The 13,042-nt window shown below is 36.1% G+C and overlaps 1 protein-coding gene across 1 annotated transcript in view; it reads left to right on the top strand.

Moving 5' to 3' along the window:
• L3mbtl4 (L3MBTL histone methyl-lysine binding protein 4) overlaps window positions 1-13,042 on the top strand; it is a 323,948-nt gene that overhangs the window by 56,277 nt on the left and 254,629 nt on the right. The window contains exons 4-6 of the mRNA XM_077105612.1: window positions 8,306-8,410; window positions 9,669-9,804; window positions 11,858-11,949. Of these exons, the coding sequence (XP_076961727.1) occupies window positions 8,306-8,410; window positions 9,669-9,804; window positions 11,858-11,949 (333 nt within the window). The remainder of the gene's footprint in view (window positions 1-8,305; window positions 8,411-9,668; window positions 9,805-11,857; window positions 11,950-13,042) is intronic.

Raw genomic sequence — 13,042 nt, 5'->3', positions numbered from 1 at the left:
GATGAATGCTGCAGTGGACTGCTGTGTTCTGCTTATTGAAGTCTTCTAAATATATGTTTAGCTAGTGGATTGATGAATGACAGATTCCCTGGAAGGATACCCATGTGGCTCTTAATCTTTTTTCTTTTTCTTTTTAGTCATAGATCCTTTGAACAGTTAATGAAAGCAATTGATAATATTCTCAGTAAAATGATTATAGTCATTTGCACATAAAATTTTATGTAATACTGATGTTTCTAAAATCCCTGAAGACATCAATAATCTTGTTCCACAATTCCATTAAAAACAGCTGTATTCGGGGGTAGTTTGAATAAGAATAGAAAAAAAGTTAGTGTGTATATGAATATGTGAGGGGTGTGTGTGTGTGTGTGTGTGTGTGTGTGTGTGTGTGTATGTGTATTTTCAAGTTCTGTTTTTTTTCTGTCTGATGAAAACAAACCAAAAAACTAGAAGTGGAATCTGATATTCTTGATAAATACAGTTGTTCACTTTTGTTAAAATCATAAAGATTCTTAAGGAAAAAGCAAGGGAGGAGCTTTACAACCTCTCACAGTTTTCCAGAATCTTGCAATGAGTAAACTTTTATGATGAAAAGATTCATTAAAAGATACCTAGGAGAGCACAGAAGTTATAGGACTTTTTCAGAATGTTGGAACAGTGTAGTTTTTCACTAGCTCTCCATAAAGTCCTGGAAGGCATAGGTAGATATTGTGCATGTTATAAAAGTTCAGATTACACACTGTGTAAAAGTTGAGTATTCCTTGTAGGCCTGAGACCTGGCTGTCAGTTTAAAATCTGTCTTCCACATCCTCTGCCTCCAGCCAGTCATCAGATCTTCCCCCATTTTACCTCCTAAATAGAGTGAATCTGGTCCCTTCTCTCTATTCCCAGCTCCTGCGTTCCTGTGTTGTGTGGTCAGGGTGCTTATTATCACCCGGCAAGGCTATTGCAATGTTCTAGAATACAAGAAAACTTTGCACTTCAGTGCAAATTTTTTTTTTTTTTTTTAGATTTGAATTTGGATTCCAAGTTTCATACTGATGAGCTGTGCAAATGATGTAGTGTATGAACAACTCTGAGCCTCAGTTTCCCCAGGCAAATGAGGATTGGAATATTTCCAATGTGGTGTTTTAAGACTTCCATAAGCTGAGTTAGGTGCTATACATGGCACATGGCGAATTCTCAGTTGTTGGTAGATATTAAAAGCCGCGGATCCATTGATACTACTTCTAGTTTTGCTACTTTTCTAATTAATTCTCCACAGTTTCACTAAGAAGATATTTCTAAGATACAATAATGGCTCCTTCTCACTGCTCAGTCTTTTGTTCATGCTTCCCCCAAGTAGGAATAAAGTACAAGTTTCTTAGAAGACATGAGGCTTCACATGGCTTGCATTCTGCTGAATCACCCAGCATCCTCAGCAGTTGATTATGTGCACCTTTGATCTTTTAAAACTCACAGCCTACTTAAAAATTTGAATAAACAGAGGAATATAAAAGTAAAGGGCTTTTTCTCCATTGGTTCTCCTCTCTAGGTGAACCACTTGAAATAATCTGATATTTATTGTTCTGGATCTGTAAGTTAGTGTAGTTATGTCGACATGTAAATAATGTTTATGTAATTAGTTGTTTATTTTTTAATTGTTTTTTGTTACCAGGGATTGAACACAGGAGTGGTTAACCATGGAGCCGCATCCCCAGTCCTTTTTATTTATTTATTTTTTATTTTGAGACAGAGTGTTGCTAAATTGCTGAGGCTGGCTTTAAGCTTGTTATCCTTCTGCCTTAGCTTCCAGAGCCACTGGGATTATAGGTGTGTTCCACCACACCAGGCCTAATTAGTTGTTTTTACAAACAAAAAATCAAAATACTTATACTTATTTAATACATTCTTTATATTTATCATTGCTCTCCTGCTGCCTCAGCAGACCCAGATCTTGTCTTGCTTTTCTGATAGCTGCATTGTATTCCATTGTATTCCATTTTCATTATCATCCCATTGAGTATTATTATTGTATATGGTTATGGTGGGAATATGGCTTAACCATTCTTCCTAAGTAGATAGCCATGTAGTCTCATGCCATTTATCTTTGCTCGACAGTCTACAATGCCACGTTTATTATATATTAAGCCCCCTCACTCACACACATAGAGACACATACAGGTTCTGTTTTAGCTTTTCCATGGCATCGTTTTCAAACTTTTGGCATGAGGATCATTTAATAGCTATGTAGCTTATACTCAATTGCCATAATTTTAACTATAGAATAACATTTTTTAATTATGCATCTTTAGTTAGTGAGGGGGATGTGATGTTTATAACCTTGCATGATGATCAAGGGTAGTGACTGCCTGCCTGAACACTGAAGGCAGATGCACTTGCACTGTGGCCTCAGGCATGTCATCTGTAATATGTGCATAACAACACCAGCTTCACAGGGTTTTTATGTTGCTTTAATGTGTTAATATTCATAAAGTGCTTAGAACAGTGTCTGACTAGAGTAAGTGCTATGTGCATCTTCACTGGGTAAAAGGCATCTCTGCACATGGCATGATAAAGGACAGCTCTGGCCTTGCAACTGTTCTTCTTCCTTATTATTCATTTCTATTAGTGAGAAACTTGCATCTCACATTTGTATGTTGTTGGCTACGATAGCAGGTGTTCAGTGGTTTCGCAGATAGTTCTGGTTCCTTTTGTATATTCAGATTATAGAAGCCTGGATTCCATTTGTTCTGTCATATGCTGAGTTAACAAGAATGTCACACTCAGTCCTGGAAGGGCTCTCTCCTTTGGATTTCTCTACTTTGGATAGAGCTTCAAATGCATTCTAGCCTTCTCTTTGGTCGTTTTTGTCTTAGGAGGTGACTTTTTCATATTCCCTTTTGAAGAACTTCCTTAGTTTGAAGAAGTTAACCAATAACATGTTTAATTTATTTTTCCCTTTGAGTGAAGAAAATCATCATGTTTTGATAAAAAATTCAGTTCTATGTGGTCAAGCTACTAATATCACAGTTTGCCTACAAAAGACTTCCTGTCAATTTCTTCTTGGACTGTATGGACTGTGTGTTATATGCATGTATGAATATGAATTCCAGTGAATATGAATCCCAACGAATCCCACTATTATGTATGACCATAATGCACCAATTTAAAAAAAAGAATGCGTAAGTGGCAAATGGAAAAAAAAATAAGACTTCTGGTCTCTTACTCTTCACATGTAAAACTGATGCTTCAGTCTTGGAGATGTGCATTGGGACCATTTAAGATGTGGAACATGTTGAGATAAATCCTTTTGAGCAGGCTACTGAACTTAGGGCAACAGTCTTTAGTGTTTTAATAAATTTTGTTTTCATCTGCATACAAAATTCCTGTGAATCTCATTCCCTTGAGAGCTGTTGTGTAAGGTTTGGAAATCAGACCATGGTCTTGCCTAGTCCTTTGCATAGCATGTTTAAAATGTGGGCCTCAGTGGCTGTGATTTGATTGCATGCCTGATAGCCTCCATTTCTTCCAACACTGAATAGAGATCAGGAAATTGTTGACTGCAGCTCTTGTCTGTGAATAAATCAGAATGCCTGTGGGCATTCAGATTGAATCGTGCACTTAGCACATGAGCTCTCTTCAGTGACACCCGTCTAGCCAATGTGCTGATAGTGCTAACGGCCAACCGCCTGCCTCAGTCTGAGCTAGCTTACAGAATGATCACTACAAAGCGCAGTCTCTCTGCTTTTGTGGGGTTCTCAGTGTTAAAGTGAAATGTCCAGCATTTCTTGCACACATCTATCATGTGAGCTTTGCATGCTGAGTATTGGTGACAGCACCCACGGAGCTTAGAAGTGCTGATGGCATACACACATGTCATGACAGTCACTCCTCTACCTGACAGTTCATCTGGAGTCCTGCCAGTAGTTCCACTGCTTTCCCTAGGCTTGGCTACACCCTTCCATTGACCTCATGATTCATTTTACAAGCTTTTAAAATAATAACATATAATTTGTTCCTGCTTTTGCTATGAGGTATGGAACCTTGAATAATGCTGCTTCTCCATTGTTAGTGACAAAATAAATCAGTTTCGTATAAGAAAATATTTTTTTTGTAACTGTTCTGGGAAAAGAAAAAGGCAAAACAGATTGACTTCTCTTCAGAACCCAAGAGCATATGTCACTACCATGGAACTGTCCTTGAGGACTTCCATAGCCTTGAGCCAGATTTTATTGTGTTTGTTTTGTTGCCAGCTCTGTCCCCTTATATCAAACAGTTGGCAGGCTTTCAAATCTTCAGGCGTTAGTTATATTCTGCTACTCAACTGGCTGTGTGACCTTGAGAAAGTTCCTTCACCTCTCTGGGCTGGACTTTATTTATTTTTATCAGGTCTATTTTATCAGGCTATTTTATGTGACTAAATTTAATGGACTTTTTGTTTGCTTTAAATGTGTGATTTCAGTTCACTTTTCTCTTCATAAAATATGGTTTTATAAGCATAGCCATCAATTACGTTAAAAAATATAAGATTTTTAGAGAGGAAAAATTTAAAAATCTGTCATGTCATGAATAAATCATTGAACAGAAAAGAGACTGATGAAAGGCAGTGATATTTCTCACTAAATGTTGCCTTTCAGATTGTTAAAATGAACATTTTATTTTTTATTTGAAATCCTCTAGGGAATACTGTCTTTTAGTCATCTAGTATTACTTTCAACATTACAGGCAGCTCCCCAGTGTTCAGATGAGAAACCATTCTAAATTCTGACAAGAATAGCGTGGCTCATCTTCCTCTTGGCTGTGAATCATTGCCAGTGCCTTGGATTTATCATTCATGTGTGATCAGACCGCAGAGTGTCCTCAACGCTGCTTCCTCCTATTCCCAGTTTTGCATCTTTCAGTTTTGTTAAAACAACAACAAAGTTGTGTCCGTTTCTCTAGTTCTCAACTTTCCTTCCTGCATTATCAATATTCTCCCCCTGCTGTCTGTCCTCCTCCTGTCTGTCCTCCTTCTGGTTTTTCCTCAGCCTTGTGTGTGTGTGTGTGTGTGTGTGTTGCTTTAAAGTGAGCTGAGCGATTCCAAGGCAGGGAACAGGAGGGAGGCACACAACACTTGCTAAATACAATCTGCTGGAAAACAGAGGAGATGTGAGAAGCAGGCTGGGAGAGTTAGACACACACATGACATTTTATTTTTATAGAAATAAAATATCCCTGAGAAATCATTCATTCTTGCCATTTCATGTTTGGGTTTTATCCTCTTTAAAGTTTTTCCTTGGAAGCTTCTAAAATGATCTGTGAATGTAAGAAAGTTTTCAACAACATTTTACAAGCCAATTCATAAGTACTTTTAAAATGGTTTCATGTTCATATTAAAAAAAAAAAAAAAAAGCATGCATCAAAGTGTAGACGACTGAGAACCATGGAACCTGCATGTGCTGGAGTACATTGCAGCTGTGAGCAGGAGTGGCCAGTCTCCGTGAGCTGGCCAGGGTGTCTCCAGGAGACAGAAGTGCAGAATGCTGCAGGGAGAAGAGCAGTGTAGTCTGTGGATTTTTGCCTGAGAAAGAAGGGAAAATAAGAAAAACATGCACATAACTTCTTTGCAAAAAAGAAACTCAAGAAGGAAAAGACAGAAGGCAGTGAAGTTGGGTACCTTCAAGAGGTGAGGTGGAGTGGGGTTGTGTGAGGTAGGGTTTTAACACTTGGAAGCTATCTGTACATTAAAAAAATGAAAATATCTTCTGAACTAAAAGCAAATTGAAACAAGTGAACTCAAGTGTATTTTAGTTGGATTCCATTACATGACAGCATTAAATGGAGAGAAAACGAATCCAATTGGCTTATATACAGTTTAAACTATATACCTACCCCACTCTTCGATGACATAGGACTGAGGGGAAACAACACACGAATCTTGAACTCTAGGTTTGATTACTGTGGCATGTAAATAAAACAGTTCTGAAACTGTAAGATCCATACTGTAGGATTTAGTAAAGAAGGAAATGGGAGGACCTTGCCAGAGGGAAAATACAGAATGAATGAAGGAAAGCAGAACACGCATTGTGGGATTAAATTAGAATCACACATATTGGTTTTAACTTAGGGTGTATAAAATACGTGTATCAATGTGTGTGTGTGTATAGGTGCATTTTGCAGGCTACTATATATTTAGTGAAGAAATTGGGCAATACTGTGACATCGTGTACCTCTGGGTGTGATATTCTGAGAAGCACATGTCACTCGTGTAGTATTCTGGCAAAAGGCATATAACCCCAACCTAATTGTGGGAGAGCGTCAGACAAATACAAAATGTGGAACATTCTAACTGAAAACTCAGAGGAAGGAAAAGACGATATTCTTTAAAAAAAAAAAAAAAGTCAGTGCTATAAACAACAAAGACATGCTATTGGAAAATATTCCAGACTACGGGAAACTAAAGAGACTTTCTAACTAAATACAGTGTCTAATCCTAGACTGGCTCTGTTTTGCAGACTTGGGGGGGGGATGTTGGAAAAATGGACAGAAGTGGATTATGAATGGAATGTTAAATTAAAAGTATTGTTTACAGAAGTTGATAATTGAGTTGTTGTTATATGAGACACATTCTATTCTCCAGGAAAATACACTTCTCTTAGGGAATTGTTTTGAAATTTAGAGGTGAAGGGCTCTCAAATGGTTCACACAAAACTACATTGATATCATCTTTCTATGTCTAGGTAGACATAGGAGATAGAAGGAATGACAATAAATTATAGAGCTAAGGAGGTAAAATGTAGCAACAGATGAATCTAGGCAAAGCTGTGCATGTGCTTACTGCACTGTATTGTTCTTGCGGATTTTCTTTAAGTTTGACATTATTTCCAAATGAAAAGATTCTTAAAAAATAAAATTCTAACCTGAAAATAGACACTCAGATGTTAAATACTATTAAATAGCAAGATAATTAGTGGTTCAAAAGCAGCTCTAGATCTAATACAACTAGATTCTAGTCATCATTTTCCTTTAGTATAAGTTTATTTTCAATTAAGAATGAATTGACTGGTAATGCTGAATCTGTTCACAATTGTCTGCTCAAAACAAGTGATAATTCAGGAAGGTTGTCGGAAAGAATACCATATTCATTGTTTTGTAAATGTAAGTATTAAAGAAAACAATGGGAGAAAATTAGAAAGTAATATAAAAAGAATTCATTGACAATAGCAATAAACATTAAAAATTTACCCAGAAATAAATATAACAAAGCATTTTTGAATTCTGTTGAAAATTTGAAGAAAATCCTTGACAAAAAATGATTAGATAACATGGAGAGAGAACAAATTTCTAAGTTAGAAAACTCAATATATAAAGATTGATTCAAATAGAAAGGCTTCACATTAGCAAATAAGACTGTGTAAAATAGACAAATAAGTCAATGAAACAGTAGAGAGGGGCCAGAATAGATCCACAAATATATAGAAACTGGGTATCAGAGTTGACTTTGCAGATCAAGTCAAGTATGGATGAGTCATAAACCACTTGTTGAATAGTGTATTTTTCTCATGAAAAAAAAAAAACAGTCCCCTACCTCACACCATAGAGAAAGCAATTTCAGTTTTACTATAGATTTAAATACTAAGGATGACACTTCAACATTTTGTTTTGAAAACTACTACTGGGTAGCCTAATCAGGAAGGACTGCATAGATTGCATGTGTAAACTTAACAGGAAATATATTTGACTATATTGAAATTAAAGTCTTTACAGCTAAGTCACTGTACCAGTGAAGAGCCAAGGCACACATTGGAGGTGGGTAATCCATGTAACCAACCAAGGGCAGAAGGAAGAATAGGCAACACAAATAAGTGAGAGGTTCACAGAACACAGAGCTTCACAATTAAACTCTTTCAAAGTATATTAAAATGACCAAATCATCTTTGAGAGCCAATTACATGTAAGAGCAGCCTTCCATATTACTGGGCTTCCAACTATAAAGCTTTTAAAAATTATATTTTTATTTTTTACACAAATTATAACTTTATGTAATTATGGAGAACACAGTATGATATGAAACATTCTATAGTGTGGAATGATTGAATCAAGACAGCTAGCATATCTGTCACCTTAAGTCTATATCATTCATTCCTCCTGTTTAACTACAATTTCATACCCTTTGAACAGTGCTTCCTTCATCCCCTTACCCTAGTCTCTGGAAAACACCTTTCTACTGTCTTGTTTCTTTGGGTTCCATTGTTTGAGAGTCCACATGTAAATGACACCAAATATTTTATATAAAGTTATGAAGAAATATCAATGGCTAATGTTGTATCATGAAATTCCGTAGGATCAATCCTTTCCGGAGCACGAAAATGGTTTTCAGGTTGGCATGAGATTAGAAGGCATTGATCCCCGACATCCATCTGTATTCTGTGTACTTTCTGTAGCTGAGGTGAGAGATATGGTTATTGTTTGGGGCTAACCACATGGTAACAGAATTTTCTAAAGAATAACAAATTTGTATACTTTTGATCATGAACAAGTTCCAGAACATTGTGGATTTATTTTAGTCTGTGATGGGTGAAAATGTTTCTTAATGAATCTTTTTCCTTCTGTGAAGATTAAGTTTCTAGTAAGTTTCATCAGCTAGCATTTATTCTTGACTTAATTGGTTAGTGGTTTTCCCCTAAGATTGATAACAATTCATGAATCATCACACAATTTTTTTATTAACAGAAATATAATTATTCACATTTTAGTTGAACTAATGAGAAATGTATATGAATAATATTATTCCTGTTATATATTTATACAAATACACGTATTTTATGAAAATTATGTAAAGTGAAGAGCCAGTAATGAAAGTAAATGGCTTGTAAAATGTAATATTTACTAAACATATTATCAAATCAATAAGAGATGTCTCTATTTCTAATAGCATTCAATGAAGAAGCCACATTCATTTGCTCCACTTGATTGATTGTAGCTATTAAACTTGCACAGCATGTTTAGAGGCTGTATCTGTTTTAATGTTCTCTTTACTGAGTATGCTGTATGCATATAGTAGAGCTAAGGCCGTCCCCATTTTGTTTTGCTCTGTACTGCAGTCTACACTGTCTTGGGATATGAATCTAAGCCAACAGCGAGAGATAGGGATTCTGAAAGGAATATTGGACAGGTGTTGAATTAATAAATAAACTACTCAATTAAAATACTTAAATTGTGGATCCTTTTTTCCACCTAAACTATTGTTTTTAATTTATTGGTTCTTTTTAGTTACACATGACAGTAGAATCCATTTTGATGTAATTATAAAGCATGGAATATATCTTGTTCTAATTCAGTGCTAGTACCTTTCCTTCCCCTCTTCTACTCATCTTTCTGCCATTTACCCCTAGTTATTATTTTTAATTTCTTGTGAATGTATACAATGGTGACACTCACATATATATTCATGTATGTTTATAGGCAAGTAAAAAAAGACTGTATTTTGCAGAAGGCTTTAGGTTCTTGAAGGACAATATCTGCTTTATATCACAGTTTTAATCAGATGTCATGTATAAATTTGTTCTCTAATGAAAAAATTCGGCTGGAAGCATCAGCTCTTAAATACTGTTAGCACTCACAAAGTATTTGAATATTTTGATAATTTTGTGTCCATTTTAAATGTATGACACTTAATGAACAATTGCAAACTTTTCATGCTGCAGGTGTGTGGTTACCGGCTAAGACTTCATTTTGATGGGTATTTAAGCTGCTATGATTTCTGGACCAATGCTGGTTCCCCCGACATTCATCCAGTAGGGTGGTGTGAAAAGACCAAGCATGAATTGCACATCCCTAAGGGTAAGCCAGGATGCATTTGCCAGTCAAAAAGAGAGTCACTTGATATTTCAGTTTTATTTTTAACAACATTTTATGAAATACTATCAAGAGAACCTGGTGTGAAAATTTGATCCCCAAAGAGCACTAAGACCTCAGTAACACCTTCTTTAAAAAGAAGTATCTTTGAAAGGAATTTGTTCATGACTTTTAGGTCAATTATTCTGATAAGCTACATGGGGTAGAAATAAAATATTATGGGAGATCTTATGGTACATAAGTTTATTAAACCTTGAGCAACTAATGTCTAAATCATGGTTGAAATGAAACTTCCCACTATATCAATGGCACTGCAGGGTGAAGAAATTTGAATCACTGTCAATTGTTGCAAACCCCCAAATCATGGAAAACATGGAGCAATGAGAAAAAGTTCAGTTCAAGTTTTCTTGTGATGGTAAAATCTCAGCTTTGTCTTTTGTTACCTACTAGAGGAACCCTAGCCAGTTGTTTGTGCAAGTGAGTAGAGGTGGGGTCAGTGAGAAGCCCATGGGCCAATTTCTTTGCATGGCCAACTTCGGCATACAGTCTCCTGCTTGCATGTTAGACTATGAAATGACTATGGCAACTTATGGGATAGGTGTGTGTGTGTATATATATATATATATATATATATATATATATATATATATATATATATATATATGTTATTCTTGGTAATCAACTCGAGAGTGTCCCTTGGGCTCTGCCTTGGGACCTATGAAAAGTCCGTTGAGATTGCTGAGTTTTAAGAACTGGTGACAGGTAACAGGCTCATTCATCCCATAGATTTTATGGAGTCCTTACTATAAGCACATACTGGGGCAGGAACAGTGAGTAAAAACCTCTGTCTCCGTGGACTTTCATTTCAGAGGAGGGGAAGGATTGAGACCAGACCAGCCGTGTAAGAAGACTCTTTTGATAGTGTGGTGAAGACAAGCCTGTCTTGGGGGTCCCATAGATGCCTGGACAAAATGGGAGAGAAAACAACAGGGTTCCTGAGGAAGAGCATCAAGCAGGGAAAGTACAGAGCAGATGCCCTGGGGTGGAGTGGACTTGGTTAGGATGAGGAGTCTCAGGGAGACAAGTGGAGAAGCAAGTCAAAAAGGTAGGAGGTAGAGATGCCTCAGCCTTGAAGACTGTTCAGGAGTTCAATTTGTATTTTCAGTATGATGGTCCCTTAGAAAATACTGAGCCTGCATCGTTTGTGCAGTGCTGTTTGAGCCAACTTAGGGCATATGAATGGAAGACAAGGCATTTCTAGTGGGAACATTGTACAGATGAGGTACAGAAAGTTAGAATTGTCAAAAATGGTCTTTGGATTGTGAAGGGTTTCGTAATTTCCCTCAAGTGTCGGCTTCTTGGATCACAGCATCGTTGGGATCTCTTATGGTCTTTGTGACATGGCTTCCTCAGGGGTGGGGACAACACTGGTACTCTTGTCTTATCTTGTTACCCATTCTGGAAACCTTAATGGGAGGTGAGATTCCCATCAAGCTCCCAGGGTCCTAGTGCCATAGCTTAGTGAACACTAAACATTTGTAGGGAATGGTGTGCACAATGGGAGACCACAATCAACTGTTTTGAATTTAAGACATTGAAAACATTAAGACAATTTGAAAAAACAAGGGGGAGAAATGAATTACAGTAGATGGGGTAGAGAGAGAAGAGGGGAGGGGAGGGGAGGGGAGGGGGGATAGCAGAGGATAGGAAAGGCAGCAGAATACAACAGACACTAGGATGGCAATATGTAAATCAGTGGATGTGTAACCGATGTGATGCTGCAATCTGTATACGGGGTAAAAATGGGAGTTCATAACCCACTTGAATCAAAGTGTGAATATGATGCGTCAAGAGCTTTGCAATGTTTTGAACAATAAAAATTAAAAAAAAAAAAGACAATTTGGAAATTTAAATGTAAACCATGTGATCTGCTAATAGCATGGAATTTGTGACAGAAGACTGAATGGTAATAATGTATTTAAAATACTTGTGGTTACCTCTTGTGGATATTTTTGAGCAAATTGTCCTTTTTATCTAGGTTATAGAAAAGATAAATTTGTTTGGATGGATTACTTGAAGGCCTGCAAATTGCAAAATGCTCCTAAGAAATTATTCAGGAACAGAAGTTCTGTAAGTATTTACTTCCTCAGTTTAAGTCAGAATTTCCCTTGAGCTTACATTGATTAAAATTTGCTCTATATTCTGTTATATTTTAATCCTTTAAGAAATTATGGAAACTCAACTTCCTGAAACTTTTCTCCCTTAATTTGCCTCTATTTTCTATGGACATGTGTTTTATTTTCTCTTTTAAAAGTACAATTAAAGATTTAAGTTAGCTGTGTAAAGTATTTAACAGCGGCTAAAAGTAAAATGCCTTTCATAATTTTTTTTCCTTTTTACTTACAATGAGTTAATCTTTTTAAAGTTAGTTTTGGTATTTTGAAACAAGTAGGTACTTCAGGCAGACTTTGGATGTACCCAGCTTAGTTAAGTGTGAATAAAACAAGGGACCATCTCATGCAGACTCACGGTACTGTGAGCATCTGAGTGAAGAACACTCCCTCTGCCAGGGCAGTGCATAAGCCTGAATCACCTGCAGATGATGTCACTTTGCAGGTCTCCTTCTTGACTTTCTGAGATTTTCTTTATTGATCTTAGAATTAATGTTACATGATTGTTGTATGTGTTTCATATAATTGTGTAAATGAAAGGGCGTTATTGAAATGTGAAATTTCTTTAAAAGTAGAATGGGCTAAAGAAAAATAAAAATTGGGGTTTAAATAGTATAGAAGTAGAGAAGAAACCCTCATTTTGTCCGCAGATATTGGGTAAATACTTCCAAATCTCAGAACTAGCTAATTGTCACAATTCAAAGACTGGGGTTTTGTAACAGTTATTTTATTATAAATCATAATCTATAGCACGTTTATATGAACAAACATGTATATATTATATATAATATATATACAGGTACTTAAAAAAGCATTCATACTTTTAATTGTATTTTTTTATGTGAGTTAGTGTATATATACTTAACTATTGAGAAAGCCACTACTTTCAGTTAGAGTAATCAATTTAATGATATCTTGATGCTAAAAAGAATGTCTTTATCGCTTTTTCAAATAGCAATATTTGAATACTATTCAAAAGCCTATGGGGAGCAGAAAACCTCATTTGATAGGACTGTATTCAGCAAACAGTGTATCTTTAAATGGATACAAAT

The sequence above is a fragment of the Callospermophilus lateralis genome, chromosome 17 (genome assembly GCF_048772815.1).
Source record: "Callospermophilus lateralis isolate mCalLat2 chromosome 17, mCalLat2.hap1, whole genome shotgun sequence".
NCBI lineage: Eukaryota > Metazoa > Chordata > Mammalia > Rodentia > Sciuridae > Callospermophilus > Callospermophilus lateralis.
This window is presented reverse-complemented; position numbering and strand designations above follow the sequence as displayed.